The 19,392-nt window shown below is 40.3% G+C and overlaps 3 protein-coding genes across 6 annotated transcripts; 1 reads left to right on the top strand and 2 right to left on the bottom strand.

Moving 5' to 3' along the window:
• Positions 1-196: 196 nt before the first annotated feature.
• On the bottom strand, positions 197-11,946 carry pigx (phosphatidylinositol glycan anchor biosynthesis, class X). 4 transcript variants are annotated; one of them, XM_014215729.3, is made up of 6 exons: positions 11,739-11,946; positions 10,488-10,569; positions 2,633-2,768; positions 2,267-2,471; positions 1,992-2,092; positions 197-505 (listed from the first exon to the last, which is right to left on the bottom strand). In XM_014215729.3, exons 2-6 carry the CDS (start codon positions 10,544-10,546, stop codon positions 368-370), a joined length of 639 nt encoding a protein of 212 aa, XP_014071204.1. In that variant the 5' UTR covers positions 10,547-10,569; positions 11,739-11,946; the 3' UTR covers positions 197-367.
• cep19 (centrosomal protein 19) lies at positions 11,360-12,923 on the top strand. The gene is made up of 2 exons (XM_014216568.3): positions 11,360-11,765; positions 12,290-12,923. The coding sequence occupies exons 1-2, from the start codon at positions 11,630-11,632 to the stop codon at positions 12,640-12,642; spliced, it is 489 nt and encodes a 162-aa protein (XP_014072043.1). The 5' UTR covers positions 11,360-11,629; the 3' UTR covers positions 12,643-12,923.
• On the bottom strand, positions 12,853-19,371 carry ing5a (inhibitor of growth family, member 5a). Its single transcript, XM_014216562.3, has 8 exons — positions 19,216-19,371; positions 16,004-16,075; positions 15,721-15,887; positions 15,449-15,560; positions 15,255-15,354; positions 15,025-15,160; positions 14,825-14,886; positions 12,853-14,747 (listed from the first exon to the last, which is right to left on the bottom strand). The coding sequence occupies exons 1-8, from the start codon at positions 19,250-19,252 to the stop codon at positions 14,708-14,710; spliced, it is 726 nt and encodes a 241-aa protein (XP_014072037.1). The 5' UTR covers positions 19,253-19,371; the 3' UTR covers positions 12,853-14,707.
• Positions 19,372-19,392: the final 21 nt, after the last annotated feature.

Genomic DNA, 19,392 nt, shown 5'->3' with positions numbered 1-19,392 from the left:
TATTGATAAGATCTGTCTGGTAATTTATTTGTTTCTGTGTGTACTTTCCTGGTGATAAAAATTAGAACTTGTCTGCAGTATAGTTTATTAGTGAAGGTAAGGTACCCAGGTTCAAACAGCATTTTGGTTGAGGTAGTTCAACTCTACATTTCTATAGGCCTACAGTAGAGTCAATATGGTACATTACTTTCAAGAATCCAATCAACGGTTCTTTAATGACACAAAAACATATGGAAGCAGTGTACCAATTACTTAATAAAAATGTTTTAAAAAGTCATTGGGAAAAAAAGCTAAATAGTCCAGTTGCAAATGAATCCCTGGATATTTCTTAATGTACAGTACATTATTAAGTCAGTATAACATTGTCTTAAAAAACACCATGCCTCCAGATACTTCTTGAAAGGATGACACAGCACAGCAGTGTGACCAGCAGAGTTCCAGCACACACAGGCTCCACCAGAGACCCATCACCAAGTGGTATCTCCAAACTCACAGGATCCTGCTCCTAAAAATAAATATACATTTGGGTAAGTGGATTCAAGTCGTTTTCATATTCACAGTTGGTACGTTTTGAAACATTGTTATTGAAAATAAACAAGTTAGTAACTAAGTATGATAGTAATGATACATTCAACACTACGTTGCATCACATCCGGCCGTGATTGGGAGTCCCATAGGGCGGCGCACAATTGGCCCAGCGTCGTCCGGGTTTGGCCGGGGTAGGCCGTCATTGTAAATAACAATTTGTTCTTAACTGACTTGCCTAGTTAAATAAAAAAATGTGGACTCCTAGCATCATTTACAGTAGCTAAAACACACACACAAATGTATGTGGACAGCCCCTAAAATGAGTGGATTCGGCTATTTGCCATTGCTGACTGGTGTATAAAATCAAGCACACAGCCATGCAATCTCCATTGACAAAACATTGGCAGTAGAGTGGCCTTACTGAAGAGCTCAGTAATTTTCAGCGTGGCACCGTCATAGGATGCCAATTTTTCAACAAGTAAGTGCTGTTATTGTGAAATTGCAACGTCTAGGAGCAACAACGGTTCAGCCACGAAGTGGTAGGCCACACAAGCTCACAGAACGGACCAACGAGTGATGAAGTGCTTGGGGCGTAAAGATTGTGTGTCCTCAGTTGCAACAATTATTACCGAGTAACAAACTGCCTCTGGAAGCAATGTCGGCACAATAATGAAATTGGTTTCCATGGCCGAGCAGCCTAACGTCACCATGTGCAATGCCAAGCAAAGGCTGGATTGGTGTAAAGCTCGCCGCCATTGGACTCTGGAGCAGTGGAAACGCGTTCTCTGGAGTGATGAATCATGCGTGACCATCTGTCTGTCTGGACATACAAATTGAGGTTTGGCGAATGCCAGGGGAATGCTACCTACCCAAATCCATAATGCCAACTGTAAAGTTTGGTGGAGCAGGAATAATGGTCTGGGGCGGTTTTACATGGTTCGTGCTAGGCCCCTTAGTTTCAGTGAAGGGAAATAATTACCGCTACAGCATACAATGGCATTCAATACGATTCTGTGCTTCCGACTTTGTGGCATCAGTTTGGGGAAGGCCCTTTCCGGTTTCAGTATGACAATGCCCCCATGCACAAAGCGAGGTCCATACAGAAATGGTTTGTCGAGATCGGTGTGGAAGAACTTGACTGGCCTGCACAGAGCCCTGACCTCAAACCCCATCGAACACCTTTGGGATGAATTGAAACACAGGCGATTAGCCCTGGCTCGCATTCGAACATCAGTGCCAAACCTCTAATACTCTTGTGGCTGAATGGAAGCAAGTACCCGCATCAATGTTCCAACATCTAGTGGAAAGCCTTCCCAGAAGAGTGAAGGCTGTTATAGCAGCAAAGGGGGGGACCAACTCCATATTAATGCCCATGATTTTGGAATGAGATGTTCAACAAGCAGTTGTCCACATACTTTTGGGCATGTAGTGTATGCGACAATGTCATTGGTTGATAGATTTACCTGTAGATGTTGGATATCAAGCCATTGGCATATGCTTAAGTTGTGGACAGTGCAGGGTGCGTCCACAATTTTGTAAGGAGGAAAGGAAATGAGCTGTGTACCTTAAAACAAAATAAAAACTAGTTATAATGGTAAAAACAAGCATATTTGCCATAAAATAAGTTGGTCCACTTCCAATAACCAAAGGTTAATGTTATTTACAGACACAGCATAATCTCCCTGAAGGAAATTGGGAAGTATGGTCATGTGTAAAAGGTATAAACACGATAACTCACATGTATCTGTCCTGAGTATTAGCTTTGGAAGTTTAATTTCAACAAGTTCAAATCTCTTCCCTGCAAGAGAGGGCTTGTGATAACGGCCATGGATAGGGAGTGTTGCTTTGAGACTTCCTTGGTCCAGAGCAGGATACACAAGAACAATGAATTCCTCAGATGTGTGTGCTGGAGCCTCCAAGTCAACCACTGAACCCAAAAGCACCTAACAGAAAAAGATTATCAAATGTGTTACTTAGCATAGCATGCATTAGGTTTGACCTAACATAGATCTCAGAATTGGCAGATGGAGTTGGGTATAATAATTATATCCTGTACTTTTCTGCATTGTGGTTGTATAATGCTACGGTCATTGTCATTTTTTACCTGTAAACCAGTGTCCTCTTTCAGAGATGCAAGTTGGTATTGATCAATGTAGATCCCACTGGGTAGTCTGTGAACCAGCAGAGCCTCGAGGCCATCTGGAAAACCAGGACCGAAATCAACTGTGGTGACCAGGTCTCTAAAAACACAGAGGGGCCATACTTCCTAACATTAGAAACAGTTAGAAAGTAAACAGCTTCTCAAGTCTCAAATGTGCGTCACCCAATTACAATTGTCAATTTACTTGCACGTGATAGGACCAGGTACAATGCTGTTGGTCCTATCAGATAAACCTGCATACGTTAGCCCTATGCTAACCTCACCAGATAACTGATTATTCTGCATCAGCCTATCAAATATCTTACACTTTATATCCACCAACCAATGGCATCTCTTAAAATAGGTCAACCTTGGTAACCAGTGAGATATTTTAAACCTACAAATTCTGGTTTACTTTTGTTCCATTGGTCTGTGTCAAAATGTTGTGTGACAATATTGCATTCATGCATCCTTGAATAGACTACAAGCTACTAGTACTAACAGACAGCATTTTTGCATACATTACAAAATCCCAGGCTTCTGCCTATCTATTTCACACGTGTGCTTTCACAGCAATACAGATTTAGGAAGAATCGGAAACCCAGCCGCGAGCTGCCCAGTGATGCAAGCCTAGCAGACGGGCTAAATGCCTTTCATGCTCGCGTCGAGGCAAGCAACACTGAAGCATGCATGAGAGCACCGGCAGTTCCGGATGACTGATCACTCTCTCCGTGGCCGATGAGAGCAAGACCTTTCAACAGGTCAACATTCAAAAGGCTGAGGTGCCAGATGGATTACCAGGACGTGTACACAAAGCATGCACGGACCAACTGGCAAGTGTCTTCATTGATATTTTCAACCTCTCCCTGACCAAGTCTAACACCTATATGTTTCAAATAGACCACCATAGTCCGTGTCCAAGAACACAAAGGTAACCTGCCTAAATAACTACTGCCCCGTAACACTCAACTCTATAGCCATGAAGTGCTTTGAAAGGCGGTTAATGGCTCACATCAACACCATCATCCCGGAAACCCTACACCAATTTGCATACCGCCCCAACAGATGACACAATCTCAATCGCATTCCACACTGCCCATTCCCACCTGGACAAAAGGAACACCTATGTGAGAATGCTGTCAATTGACTACATCTCAGCGTTTAACACCAGAGTGCCCACAAAGCATTTCACTAAGCTAAGGACCCTGGGACTAAACATCTCCCTCTGCACCTGGATCCCTGATGGGCCGCCCCCAGATGGTAAAGGTAGGCAACAACATCTGCCACACTGATCCTCAACACAGGTGCCACACAGAGGTGCATGCTTAGTCCCCTCCTGTACTGTTCACCCACAACTGCGTGGCCTAGCACGACTCCAACACCATTATTACGTTTGCTGACTACACAACGGTGGTAGGCCTGATCACCGACAGCGATGAGACAGCCTACAGGGAGGAGGTCAGAGACCTGGCAGTGCGTGCCAGGACAACAACCTCTCCCTCAACATGAGCAAGACAAAGGAGCTGATCGTGGACTACAGGAAAAGGAGGGCCGAGCACGCCCCTAATCTCATCAATGGGGCTGTAGTAAGCGGGTTGAGAGCTTCAAGTTCCTTGGTGTCCACATCACCAACAAATCTAATGTAGTCCAAACACACCAAGACCGTCGTGAAGAGGGCACGACAACACCTCTTCCCCCTCAGGAGACTGAAAAGATTTGGCATGGATCCCCAGATCCTCAAAAAGTTCTACAGCTGCACCAGAGATCATCTTGACCGGTTGCATCACCGCCTGGTATGGCAACTGCTCGGCATCCAACCATAAGGTGCTCCAGAGGGTAGTGCGTACGGCCCAGTACATCACTGGGGCCAAGCTTCCTGCCATCCAGGATCTCTATACTAGGCGGTGTCAGAGGAAGGCCCAAAGAAATTCTCAAAGACTCCAGCCACCTAAAACAGACTTCTCTCTGCTACCGCACGGCAGGCGTTACCAGAGCCCCAAGTCCAGGTCCAAAAGGCTCCTTGACAACTTCTACCCCCAAGCCATAAGACTACTAAACAATTAATGGCTACCCAGACTATTTGCATTGACCCCCCCCCCCCCCCCCTTATTTTTATTTTTTATACTGCTTCTACTCACTGTTTTATCTATGCATAGTCACTTTACCCCTACCTACATGTACATAGTACCTCGACTAACCTGTACCCCCGCACATTGACTCGGTACCGGTACCCCCTGTATATAGCCTCGTTATTGTGTAACTCGTTTTACTTTAGTTTGTTTAGTAAATATTTTCTTGACTCACATCTTTACCAACAATGCAGTTAAGGGGTTGTTAAGTATTTCACAATAAGGTCTACACCTATTGTATTCAGCACATGTGACAAATAACATTTGATTATACAACATGTAAGTTTATATTCATACACTCATGGTCTTGTCAAATACCTGTAATTTACCCTTACTGCTATGACTAAAGTCTTGTTCACACTACAGACCTTAAATGCTCAAATACTGTGTACGTTTTGGATTACTGACTGTCCAAACAGCAAGTTGCAAGTGACCAAATCAGATTGGTTGTGTCATTTGCAGACATGGCTACGCTAGTAGTCATAGTAATGATGAGTGTGTGAGCAGTGGTGTAGGCTGATTGGTGGTGGTGCTTGTGTCTCCTATCACTTAGAAGTTATATAGCAGCTAGCAAGCTAAGGTGACAATGCCTGCCATGGACGTTTCCCAGTTGCTTTGAGTGTTCAAAATCAGAGTATGAACACAAAGCCTCAAAGGATAAGATCCAACTTTCAAAACACGTCCTTTTCAGCGAACCACAGCAGTCAAGTAGCTATCTGTTAAACTTTCTAGTACGTTCGTCATTTTTTTGTAAACAACTAACAAGCTAGTTAGCTACCACATGTTCTTGTCAAAATAACAGTATGCCAAATAAGTCTAAATACCACTTGAGGGCAAATAAATCAGATTTAACCGTTCAGACATGTCGCATGGCCAGGAATCAATGGTGGTTTGAAATATCCGATTCCATGTGCTTTTTGGCTGTTCAGAATGCAGAAAAAAAATCAAAATGTAGAATCGCATAGGATTCAAATCCAAAATAGGATGAGTCAAACTGCCAGTGTGAATAAGGCTTAAATTAGTGGTGTGATCCACTAAGACGGTAAGCCCAGAGACAGCAAGGTACGACAGCCTTGAGTTTGAATCCCCCTCGGGGCAAGGTTTTTATTTGAGAGAAGAAAAATAAACATTTTTAAAATGTTCCACTCTTGGTCCTCCAGTCAAATAACGCATGTGAAAAAGTAGAGGATTATAAAAATGCATATAAAACGTTATGCATAAGTGTAGCCTACACGTCTAGTAGTGACGATTATTTATGTAGCAGTGCCAGTAGCCTGTGTCGTCTGCAAGAGGGACTCCAACAGGAAGCTCCTCATAAAATGCATTTGTAATCTTAAATTTACAAGGTTTTGCCTGAACTTCTCTTCACAACACACTACCACAATAAGTGTAGGCCTACATTTAAAAAGGGTAGCCTAAGCCTACAGTGTGTCACCCCACCAAGCATTGTGAAGTGAGCGATTTGTTGTTTAGCAAATATGGTTTTACTGTGCTTTTAATAGGTTATTTGGGGGAAAAGCAGACTTGCTCTTGCTAATTGCTGTATGTAAAACAGGCCTACAGCATCAGCCAAATTAACAGTCAGGAAAGTTGAGAGAAACTGCATTGGTGGTGTCACTTTGGCCTGTTATAACATTGTTGCACTGATGCCTTGTAAATACACTGAACAAAAATATAAAAAACACAACACTTAAGGTGTTTCATGAGCTAAAATAAAAGATCTCAGAAACATTCCATATGTACAAAAAGCTTATTTCTCTCATGTTGTGCACAAATTTGTTTACATCCCTGTTAGTGAGAATTTCTCCTTTGCCAAGATAATCCATCCACCTGACAGGTGTGGCATATCAAGAAGCTGATTAAACAGCATGATCATTACACAGGTGCACCTTGTGCTGGGAACAACAAAAGACCACTTTAAAATGTGCAATTGTCACACAACACAATGCCACAGATGTCTCGAGTTTTGAAGGATCGTGCAATTGGCATGCTGACTGCAAGAATGTCCACCAGAGCTGTTGCCAGATTGAAATTAATTTCTCTACCATAAACCGCCTCCATCGTTTTAGAGGACTTAGCAGTACATCCAACTGGGCTCACAACCGCAGACCACATGTAACCACGCCACCCCAGGACCCCCACATCCGGCTTCTTCACCTGCGGGATCATCGGAGACCAGTCCCCCAGACATCTGATGAAACTGTGGGTTTGCACAACTGAAGAATTTCTGCACAAACTGTCAGACACCGTCTCAACTGTGTGATTGTTGTCCTCATCAGGGTCTTGACCTGACTGCAGTTTGGCTTCACAACAGACTTCAGTGGGCAAATGCTCACCGTCGATGGCCACTGGCACGCTGAAAAAGTGTGCTCTTCACAGATTAATTAATGGAGTGGGACACCATTCCACAGGCCAATCAACAGCCTGATCATCTATATGCTAATGAGAGGTCGCCCTGCATGAGGTAAATGGTTGTCATTTCAGATATTAACTGATTTTCTGATCCACGCCCCTACTTTTTTAGGTATCTGTGACCAACAGATGCATATCTCCATCCCCAGTCATGTGAAATCAATAGATTAGGGCATAATGAATGCATTTCAATTGACTGATTTCCTTATATGAACTGTAACTCAGTAAAATCTTTGAAATTGTCGCATATTGCGTTTATATTTTTTTTCGGTGTAGTTGCACAGGACAGAGAGATCAGCACAGTGAAAAAAGATCCAAAGGAATTAACCATTTGAAAAATGGAAATCACTTGCGCAATGAGGCAAGCAATGACTTCCTGACGGGTCGACCCCAAGTCGGGAAGGTAGGCAGCAACACCTCCGCCACCCTGATCCTCAACACGGGGCCCCTACAGGGGTGCGTGCTCAGCCCCCTCCTGTACTCCCTGTTCACCCATGACTGTGGCCACGCACGTCACCAACGCAATCATCAAGTTGGTCCTTTCACACACACAGTGTGGTGAAGGCACAACAGTGCCTCTACAACCTCAGGAGGCTAAAGAAATGTGGCTTGGCCCCTAAGACCCTCACAAACTTCTACAGATGCACCATTGAGAGCATCTTGTCGGGCTTTGCACCATCCACAACCGCAGGGCTCTCCAGAGGGTGGTGCGGTCAGCCCAATGCATCACCAGGGGCACACTGCGAGTCCTTCAGGACATCTACAGGCCACGGTGTCACAGGAAGGCCAAGAATATCATCAAGGACCTCAACCACAGCCTGTTCAGCCCACTACCATCTAGAAGGGGCATCAAAGCTGGGACTGAGAGACAGCTTCTATCTCCAGGCCATCAGACTGTTAAACAATCATCACTAGCCGGTACTCTACCCTGCACCTTAGAGACTGCTGCTCTATGTACATTGAACACTGGTCACTTTAATAATCTTGACATACTGTTTCAACCACGTTACATGTATATACTGTATTCTAGTCATGGCTCATCCTATAAGACTTATTTTAAATGTTTTCTGGATTGTGTGTATTTTATTGCTAGGTATTACTGCACTGTTGGAGCTAGAAACACAAGCATTTTGCTGCACCTGCGATAACATCTGCAAATCTGTGTATGTAACCAATAAACTTTGATTTGACATGCTCTAAAAGATGTGCAGGCTAAACAGCATTGCTACATCTTTTATATTATTTACAGTTGTAAACACACCCTGAAAGCACTGAATGGTCTTGTGTAATCACCTTATTAAAAATGCCCACACCAGTACAAATACACTTATTCGAGCTAACAGAGCTTACCCACGATTGATGTTGCACAATGATTTAAAGTCAACAAGTCATAATTTTAGTCAAAGTATGATATATTTGGGATGAAGTAACAAATTCGAACTGCCCACTTCGTGCAAATCTGTGTGAATGTGATGTCTTTTCCTTTGTAAGGCATACACGTTATTTTCAGCCTACGTTTAGTTTCATGGCTAGGTTTTATTTGAATGTTAACACCCATCAGCATGGCATTGTTTACATTTTAGTCATTTAGCAGACGCTCTTATCCAGAGCGACTCACATGAACAATTAGGGTTAAGTGCCTTGCTCAAGGGATTCAAACCAGCGACCTTTCTGTTACTGACCCAATGCTTAACCCATGGCTACGTGCCGCCCCTTTAGTAATCAAAAACAGCTGCAAAGTAATTCTTCACCGCAACAAAGATGACCCAAAAAGCCTTGTGTCCACTTGGCCACCTGAGCCATGGAGCAAATTAAAATAGAATAACATTAGTTTGCACCCCCTAACTATTTCTATTGCAGATTTGCGGCCGCAATTATGGAAGATGACAAATCCAGCTCCAGAACCAGCTGGCTAATCTTTTGAATACATTGTCGTAAAATAAACAGCAACAGATAACATTAGTTAGCTAGATAAGGATAGCATGCTAGCTAGCTACACTGACAGCTGTCAGTGCCCCATTTGTTGATGTTTATCAACTCCAGATGGAATTCGTGAATGTTTAAGTGGTCTTCGTCATTCTTCAGGAGGTGGAACCTAAACATGCATTTCCTCTCTAGAACAAGAAATGACATCAAAATAGTGGCAGCATCTTCCTCTGGGGGTGGGTCCTTTAAATAGGCATAGAGCGTGCAATAGAATGCATTGATTGGCAGGTGTACTGTAGAATGATAAACTTTCCTTTAGTGATGATCTGATGTGGAATCCGCCTGCGTGGGTTTGAGTCTGTGGGTTCGAGTCCGGACTCGCGATAAACTTCTTTAAAATAATGAAACACAGTTACTGGAATCTGTAGGATGACAATGCTCTTATGAAAAGTGTTTGTTCAAGTCCATCTACGTTAATATTTGTAATTGGCTGATGCATTACTTGATCCAGATGACAGTGTTTATTTCCTGGTGAGGTCAGCCAAAGATTATGGATATACTGGCAAGATACAGGTCTTTCCGCCCTAACAATGGGAGTCGTTGTCAACAAAGAGGCACGGTGGGCTGTATATCTACCGCCTATCCTGTCTTTGGATTGGTGGATACATCTGATTTTTGTAATCTTTTTTGAATATTCAATGAGGGTTGTTAATGTCAACCGCCTGTATTCGATGGAGATGCTATGCTACTAGTCTTGTGCCAAGAATTTGCATCAAGACAACGGCAATATAAAGTGTTTTTTCTCAAAGTTACCGGGATGTCACGTGTCCTACTTATCAGTACACTCGTAACAACTTAATAAGCATTACGAAACTACATTTTTTTGAATTCGACACACTCGTTGACCTCCATACAAAAATTCCTCGCTTGGTGGGCGACACACAGAAATTATACAGGACTAGTAAAGACCCAGTGCACTACCTCTGAGGGGGAAAAAAATCTAATATTTAAATTAATATTATTTTTTAAATTAAATTTCAGGGGTTGCTGCAGCACCCTCAGCACCTCTACTTCCCATGGCTATGGTTCGCATAGGTCTAAGGTGTGCCAGGTTATCCAATGGAACCAGTTACAATGTCGTTCATTTTAATTGTCTGATGCACATTGAGACTGAGAAACTGTTTAAATGTAACTCTTTCTAATGTTCGCAAGTATGGCCCCAGAGTAACCAAAGATTAGGATAAGGTGTCGAAATCAGTTGTCAACATCTTTCAATTGCATTTATTAGCTATACTCTTGTTAACCTTGCAGATGTCTATTCGCCAGACGGTCATCTTACACACGTTAGTTACCTGTGAAAACCATTTTTGCTGACATCCATCGTTACTGATACAGTCTCCAGCCATGTCATGGACAAACCACAGCTGTTCTCGTCTGCAAAAAAAGGTCACAGAGCCTTTGTACGTCACATGAAAAACTAGCAGCCATCTAAAAGCATAGGGTCAGTAACTGACTGTCTGGACATTGTTGGTTGACAATTTGCCAATCCAGTGTGTCTCTGCTGTTTGCACATAACTTCATACATTGAAGATACATAATCGATTCATGCCAATCACGATTAGCTACTGTGCATAGCTACCTGTGAAAAAGACTGGCTGAACGAATGGCATGACACATTTGACGTGTAACGTTAACTAGCTGGGAAACAATTTTCACATCCCTTCGATACCTTTACGTTTTTGTAGCAGGTTATGATAATTAACGTATCAGGTTAGGATACGGAGGTTAAGGTTAGCGAAATGCTATCCTAGCTAAGTTACCTGCGAAGAAAAATCACTTTATATCGAAGTGGCGCTAGCTAACTTTAGGTATTTATCGTAACGTTACTAGCCATCACCCTTCAATCGCCCTCAATGAACATTGCCGGATTTATTCACAATGGCTTGCTTTGATGTGTTATCATTTACCTGCTTGCGTTGATCCAAAAAGAACCAAGTAAACAGTACATGTGCTGAAAAATACAAACATGAATAAATTGCCTTCCGTAAACCCTGGGCGATGCTAGAAATGTCAGCCAGCTACGTCATGTGTTTACGGAAACAAACCTGAAATTTAGGACCCATTCCAATATGCGGTTCATTATGAAGCCAGACAAAAATATATTCATCTCATATTCAAATTAATTGCGATAACTACATAGAAAATCTTTAAAACGGTGAAGACATTTTTTTTGGACCTACTGTGAACAAAAGTAGAAGCCGTATTCACCCCACAGCGCACAGGCAATTGGAGTGTAGCCCAGGATTTGGACAAGGAGGTTTGTGAGAAACTAGCTGGGTCGATTCGTTTGAATTGTTTTGTGTGCCTGCCTTTCTGTATTTTGTTTATTTTCAAACTCAAGATCGTATGCATGTCAAACATGTTTACGAGCTAATTACCTTGTGGTACTTTGATAAATCTACATAAAACGTTCGTATAAGTAAAATACTCAACAATGCCTTTTGTGGCTAAACGATGCGGTGTTCAATTTTGCCCACCTTCAATCGTTTTAATTTATGAAAGTAACATTAAGGATACAAACAAGATGCGTAAAAGAATCATACCTGTGAGGAACTTCTCGAAATGTTCAGGTAGGAAAACTAGACAGTACACTGCTTATCACAGAAAGGAGCATCCCCTAGTCCAGCATTTTCCAAATTCGGACCTGGGGACACCAAGGGGTGTTTGGTTTTTGCCCTAGCTCTACACAGCCGATTCAAATAATAAAAAGCTTGATGATTAACGTTAGTTGATTATTTAAATCAGTTGTGTAATACTAGGGCAAGAACCAGGACCGCGTTTGGGAAACACTACCCTGGTCACTCTTGTTATGGAGAGCTTTCAGGTGGCATAGTGATCTCCCAAGTTATTTTAGTGTCAGATAAATACATATGGCAACACATTGCTATACTTATTAACTTGTCCAATGCAACAACTGAAATTCTAGATGGCCAACCCACAAGGCAAATAGATCATAGAAAATGCTTTCCCAACTAGTATTTGAGAGCTGCAGAGTGTGCAGGTTTCATTACAAGCCCAGCACAAAAACATATATACTTAAAACATGAGGTAATCTAATTCTATATTTCACCCACTATCCACCTCTCACCCACAGACTGCTGCATGGCTGCGGAGAGAATGAAGCACCATATTCGGCACAGGGCATACCTGGAGAGTGTTTCATTGGGGCAACTGGAGAGGCTTCATATAGTGCTGCGGGATCACATGCAGGGCCACAGCCTGGAGCACACTCTAGCCTCCCTCCGCCTGGACCCTGAGGAGGACCTCAACAAGCTGGATGATGAGGAGCTTGCGCGCAAGAAGGCCCAAATGGACAAACTCTTTGAGCGCAACCGAAGGCGGAAAGATGACCCTGACTTTGTCTATGACCTGGAGGTGGAATTTAAAGGGGAGGTTGCTCGAGAACCATGCAGCTGGGATGAAGAGGAGTCTGATGATGGGTTTTAAAAGAACACAGATCAGACTGGGAGTGTTTCAGTTTGTCAACAAAGCACCCTACCTGATCTTTAGTGATTGAACAATACTCATTCCTTTGCACAGGGCAGTTGTTTTTCTGGCCCTTTGCTCAATTAAGCCATCAACAACAACCATATCCAACTGGACATGGATAATAAAAAAAAAAAAGTTAAACTAATATCCTTACAGATGCTATTGAAATATTGAATAGTTGTACATGTTTATTGATATGAAACTTACATTTACAAAATACAAATACTTTGTCTCCTTGACCCTGTTTCAACAGCATTATACTTGTACAATATTGATATATTCACAGTTAACTAAAGACAAGTTTATGCTAAACCCCTAAGAATCCCGAACAATTATCTAAAGTAACAATCTTTGGAAAGTAATATTCTTGTCACATGTCATTGTCAACATTGTAGCCTATATCAAGTACAATAGTATTTTGTGTAAGGTTAGAATAAAAAGTAGCACATGCAACAACTATCTAATATCATCAGAATTTTTCTACATTTAAAATTTTAGGTCAACAAAATATTCAAAAGCAATAGCAGTGGTCTTTTAAAAGTGGATAATAGCTCAGAATCATTAACGTTCAATTTCTTCAAATAACCAGGTTTCTATCCAACCATTTAATGCGGATTAATTACCTGACACGTAAAAAAAACTCACGACAGGCCTCATGGAAACGGTACTTTTCCCAATGTCGCCAAAACAAAATACGCAAGACAGAGTGGGATTTATTTATTTTTTTGTGAAAAAGATTTCCACTGCAATTGTGGCAACGTGTTTATGCGCAAATACTGACATATAAAAACCGCAGTAAACGTGAAGTCATGCAATGAATGATATGTTTTGTTCTACTAACACGAAGTGAAAAAGCATGCAGAGTTTAATCGGCAGTTAAGTTAAAGTTCGTCATAACTTATTCACAAACTTCACAACTTATGGTGGTTAAGTGGACGGCAGGTAGCCTAGCGGTTAAGAGCATTGGGCCAGTAACCCCCCCAAAAAAATCCCAGAATCCGAAAAAGGTGAAAAATCTGTTGATGTGCCCTTGAGCAAGGCACTTAACCCCAATGGCTCCTGTAAGTCACTGGATAAGAGCATATGGTGATGAGCTTCATGCAAATTTCCACTAAATATCAAAGGCTATAATTTGAATGATGCTGGTCAGTGCTTGGCTGCTTATTATCAATTAAACTATCTAGCTTTTTTCCATATCACCTACCCTGTCCGAACTGTCTATAGACCATTATCGCAACAGTTTTTGTGACAACCATCGGAAGTTTGATGGAAACACCCCTCTGGAGGGGAAAATGCAGTTTGTATGCTGATTTTAGAATATATGCATGAAAATCACTCGCCAATTGGATGGAAACCTAGCTACTGCTTGTCTTTCTTTCGTACTTTACAGCAGTTTGAATAAGATATCTGTGGAACACCATTCCCCAGATTTATTTTTTGTATCTAGGCATCATTAATAATTAGTGGTGAGCGGTTGATTTTAATTCAAAGTGCTTTAATGCTTGCTGGTTATGTTGGCAAAGAAATCCCAGTAGCTTCCTAAATGTCTGACCATTATCACCATCAAACATTCAAGAGCGGGCAACTGCTTTTGACAGTCGATAAAAAAAAATATAGTACACCTTTTACCAGATAGCTTATTAGTCCAAGAATGGATGGAGTGAACGTTTTTGTTTGCTTGGTCTAAGATTTTTTGGCAGGATTCAAGATTGCTGTATACATCATTTATGCATGTGTGTACTTGAACCCAAGAGGTAGCTAGGTAACTAAAATGCAGACACAAATGAGATCGTAACACTTGAGTGAGGAAAGAATAAAAATAAAAAAATGGAGAAAATGTATAATCAACAGCAGTTAAATTTGTTTGTCAAATACTAAAACCTTTACAAATTTCAAATACTTTGAATAAAAGTTTTGTATTTAGACCATCATATTTATGCACAGCCATAATAGAAAGGGAAATATATTACACTATTTTACTACAGACAAAAACACATTTATAGAAAAGTACTTAAGAAATATATCATTTTTTCTTCTTATCCTGGGTGCATCGTGGACAAAACCTGAAAGAAAATAGACTAAATACAAGATGTACAAAAAAGTAATGTGTAATCACCAACTTTGTAAAAGATTCACCTACCATTTTCCTTTTGGCTTTGTAGCAAGATCAACACAAGCAAAGTGAAACCACTCAATTGGGCACTGTTTGAAAAGTGAAAACATTGGTAAGAAGACATTCAGATTACAGTAACCTTTCAAATTAACTTCTTGGATCTATATAAAAATGGCACAAATTTTAAAGCATTCTTTGGAATAACAAGACAACCAATAAAAACTTACATCAGGGTTATCACATCCAATCATCTCTCCATATGACACTTGATGGCACAAGCAGTATGTTGGCTCATTTGGATCAACTGGCATGTCCAAAACATCTGACGGTTGCATTGGCAGGAGAGCGTCACTCAATTCTGGGCTACAGATATTAATGGGTTAAATGACATTGAGTTAGAGTAAAAACCAGGCAGACACACATACATAGTATTTTGTTTATACAATCTTTTCTATACCTGTTTTTAAGCTTTTTCTTCCTGGGAGAATCCTCATCCGATGATTTCCTGCCTCTCCCCTTGGGTCCACGCTTCTCCCTCAGTCCCCGACCTTCACCCTCTGAAGCAGATATTCACAGATGCGCACATGGAAGTTAATTACATGTCGTAAATGTGCTGTAGAAGTATTTCCCACCGACAGTCTCCCTGCTTACTCTTTAACCCTCTTCCTTCTGGACTGTCATAGCCGCTCACTTCCAGCTTCTCCTTCAGCTCATTCTCAAATCGGGCCAGGTCTGCATCCAGCCTGCGGATATGCTTGTCCACCTATGACATGCAAACAATTAGATTGGTCAATAGATAATGCAAAACCAATAGTGACAGTATGACACTAATTTGTACTCAAATGACAGGTTTTGAGCACTATACAACCAATAGTGAAAGTATTGACATCTTTATGTACTCATGACAGTGTTGGAGCACTGACCATTTCATATGTCTGCATGGCAAGCTGCACTTTGTCATCACTGAACTCCTTGCACTTGCTGTAAGCACTCTGGATCTTCTGCAGGTGCTCAACCCTCTGTTCCGTAGCCAAGTTCCTTACACTTGAGATGTACTCCTCTGCCAGCTTGTCGATCTCTCCTTTTTTCTCTACACATTTGCAGGACAATTTAAATACTGGAAAAGGAAATATGCTGAACAATATAATAGTGATAGGCATGAAACCATGTAGTAAATCAGGTGATCAAAACAAATACAATTTGTACCTTCAGTTCTATTGTCCAGGTCCCGCATCAGTGAAAAGTTCCTCTGTAGTTCACAGGGCAGATTCTCGATACCTAGAGGAATACATCATGATTGTTAAACGCAGTCATCAGTAACTACAATATTTCATCCTAAGAACAAGATAGGATTTGATGGTAACACACAGCTGACAGTTCATGTTCACTCTTCTACAATGAATACACTACAGTCTGATGACGATACTAGATAACAGGTGGCCACATCCAAAATGGATAATGTTAGCCAGGTAGCTGGATGACAACAGCTGTACTGCCAAAATAACTTCAACCTAAATGTTTTCCCCCATAGAAAGCATGGTTGTCACTAGTAACCACAGCCATAAGAATCGGCTACATCGTAACAATTAATGAAAACAAATGAGTTTTTTGGTCTTCATTTAAGGTTAGGATTAGGCATGTTAAAAGTGTGGTTAAGGTTCATTTTAAAATCAGAAGAGAAATTGTAGAAATAGGCAGGGTTTAGCCATAATTATTATGACTGTGGTAACTAGTGACCCCCAAAATAATCTTGTTAATATTATCTTCCACTCCCTTAAGAAATTTGGTTTTGGGTATTTTTTCTGTAAGGCTATTAAGACTCTCTATACAAATGGTAACAGCTCTATCAAACTGAAACATGGCACCTCACCTAGATTTGAGTTAGAGAGCGAACCTTGCCTTAGTTTCGCTCTCTATCTCACTATCTATTTTTATCAATCACCCAACTTCTTACAAATTCTTTAAATAATAGTCCTGTACAAGGCATTTCCATAGCTGGTAAAGAAATTATTATAAGCCAGCTGGCTGACAATACTACAATTCTTCTGAAAGATGCTAGTTAGATTCCCATATCGATCAATGTGATAGAATCCTTTTCCAAAGCGTCTGGTCTATATCTTACCATTAATAAATGTGAACTCATGGCTGTCAAAGATTGTGTGACACCCTCATATTATGGTATTCCAGTAAAAGAAGAACTTACATATTTAGGCATAACCATTACCAAGGATGAGAAGTCTAGAGGCTTACTCAATTTTAACCCTCATATTAAAAACAACTAGAAGAAGCTAAATCAATGGCTACATAGGGACTTATCATTAAAAGGAAGAGTCCTAATAACCAAGGCTGAAGGTCTAGACTAACATATGCCGCTCTCTTTATATCTTGACGGTAAAATAAGCAAAGAGATAGAAAGTTGAAAAGCATTTGGTCTGTGGAGAAACCGTACCCATTACATTAGGAAAAAACTGATATAATGGAACACTTGTGTATGGTGGGCTGAATTTCTGAACTTAACTACCTTAAAGAATACTTTTAAGATCAATTAGATAAAACAATTCCTAAGACCCACTTCTATGTGGAACTTTATTCCTCATCATGTCTTCTCTAATTTTGGTGGCTTTCATGTTGGTTTGCAATAATAATATTGACAAAGTTCCAATGAAACTCTGCTTTTCATCATGTTCTCTTGTCATAGTCCTTAATTTTTCAGCATAATTTTTCTCCACACAGATATTATATATGGAATAATCGGGACATACTGTAAAAAAAATACTTCTTTGTTATAAGAATATTGGTTCCGAAATATCCTATTGGTGAGCCAACTTGTAAATGAAGAGGGTCTTTTACTTAATTATAAGGAATTTTTATGACTTTACAAGATCCCTGTAACACCTAAAGATTTTGCAATTGTTTTAGAAGGCATTCCCTCAGGTGTTGCTTTATTATTCCAGAACGTGTCAAGACCTGACCCTCAAAACATACCACAATTAATTCGGTTGACTCATTAGTAGGAAAGATTTGTTTTTCTTTTAGTCCATTCAACAACAGTAGAGCTATACAAGCCTTGTGGCAACAGGATGTTGTATCTATACATTATTGGAATGGATTTACTGATAATGTCTGTTGGAAAGAAGTTTGGATGTTGCCACACACATACCTACTTATTAACAAAATTAAGGAAGTTTATTTTTAAATTATTCATAAATATTATCCTGCCAACCACTATATTAAGAAGTAAAAAAAATAAAAACAAATTGTAACTTTTGTAATGACCACCCAGAAACAGTGCTGCATCTTTTTTGGCATTGTATTCATGTAAATGGATCTGTGGCAAGACATCAGTAGATTTATAATTGAACACTTTTATGAAGATGTTACACTATTATGGAGAAATGTGCTGCTTTGATTCTTTACTTACGATAGAAATAAGTTGAAACAATTTTATGTAATTAATTTAATTATTCTTTAGACCAAATTTAATATTTCAATTTTACAAACAAACAAAAAATGGACCTTGAAAAAAGAAATGTAACTATATTTTAAGACACTTAAACACTGTCAACAACAAAAATATGTTAGAATTATTAATGTGTATATTCCCCTTAAGGTCCTTGTGTAATGTGATATTGTACCCCTTAGCTCATTCATTCATTCATTCGTATGCATGCATGCATATACATACATACCTACCTACCTACCTACATACATACATACGTGTTTCCCATGTACTTTTTGTATTGATTTGTTAATTAAAAAAAATATATAAATAGGATTATTTTGGCGGATGTGGAACTGGAATTTGGTTATACTTTGTGCTCGTGACGCACTTTGAAATCAAATATTCCGCCCTGTGTACACCTGACTCGCCGTAGAAAACGAAGTTCCCCCGCCAACTTGCCAAAATTACAATGAGGAAAGTGCTCCCTGTTCAGGGAAGTTGTCACAATCATTATTCGGAACGTGGCTATAGCAAACTAGCTAGTACTATCAACCACATTTTATGATACTGACATGCACCACTGAGATGAATGTACAGGTTCCCGTTTAGTTTAGTAACTAGCTAGAACATCATCTGTTGCTGGTTTACCACTACAAAATAAACCAAGACAGCGGAAAAATAGCCCCTCCGTGCGCTAGCTAACATTAGTTCTCTATAGATAAGATCAATTTATAGCATTTCATCTAACGTACAACTTCAATGACAGTTACTAGAAAACTAACAATACAAGTAGTAAATTAACTAGCTAGTTAGTAATGCCGAGAACTTGTAATCTCACTAACGACACAACATGTGTGGCTTGCTAGCTCGCCAAGCTATCGAACGTTAGTTTAGAAGTTCGAGACTGAAAAACAAACACGATTGGACATGTAGCCAATTAACACAACTATTCACATTAAGTTAGCTAGATACTCACTGTCGAGGTAATGTTCCAGGTATATTGCCGTCGCCATGTTTTCAATTGTATTTTACAGGACTAGCTAGTAAACATTTTTTTTTTTGCTAACTAGTTTAGCCGAACGCTAGATACGTTTCTAAATCATGACGTTCTCAATTTTCATTGGCTTAAAATACAGGTTTGAATATGTTCTTC

The sequence above is a fragment of the Salmo salar genome, chromosome 10, assembly GCF_965601325.2.
Source record: "Salmo salar chromosome 10, fSalSal1, whole genome shotgun sequence".
In the NCBI taxonomy this organism is placed as follows: domain Eukaryota; kingdom Metazoa; phylum Chordata; class Actinopteri; order Salmoniformes; family Salmonidae; genus Salmo; species Salmo salar.
The sequence above is the reverse complement of the archived record's forward strand: the minus strand, read 5'-3'. Positions and strand labels throughout refer to the sequence as shown.

Coding starts and splice junctions, on each gene's coding strand:
- pigx (XM_014215729.3), bottom strand. CDS start 10,546: ATGACATGGCTGGAGACTGTATCAGTAACGATGGATGTCAGCAAAAAT. Junction 2,769..10,487: donor AGCAAAAATGGTTTTCACAG/GTAACTAACGTG, acceptor CTGTGTTTTTAG/AGACCTGGTCACCACAGTTG. Junction 506..1,991: donor TTGATATCCAACATCTACAG/GTAAATCTATCA, acceptor ATTTATTTTTAG/GAGCAGGATCCTGTGAGTTT.
- cep19 (XM_014216568.3), top strand. CDS start 11,630: ATGCCTTTTGTGGCTAAACGATGCGGTGTTCAATTTTGCCCACCTTCA. Junction 11,766..12,289: donor GAACTTCTCGAAATGTTCAG/GTAGGAAAACTA, acceptor TCTCACCCACAG/ACTGCTGCATGGCTGCGGAG.
- ing5a (XM_014216562.3), bottom strand. CDS start 19,252: ATGGCGACGGCAATATACCTGGAACATTACCTCGACA. Junction 16,076..19,215: donor CCTGGAACATTACCTCGACA/GTGAGTATCTAG, acceptor GTATTCCTCTAG/GTATCGAGAATCTGCCCTGT. Junction 15,161..15,254: donor AAGAAAAAGCTTAAAAACAG/GTATAGAAAAGA, acceptor TAATATCTGTAG/CCCAGAATTGAGTGACGCTC.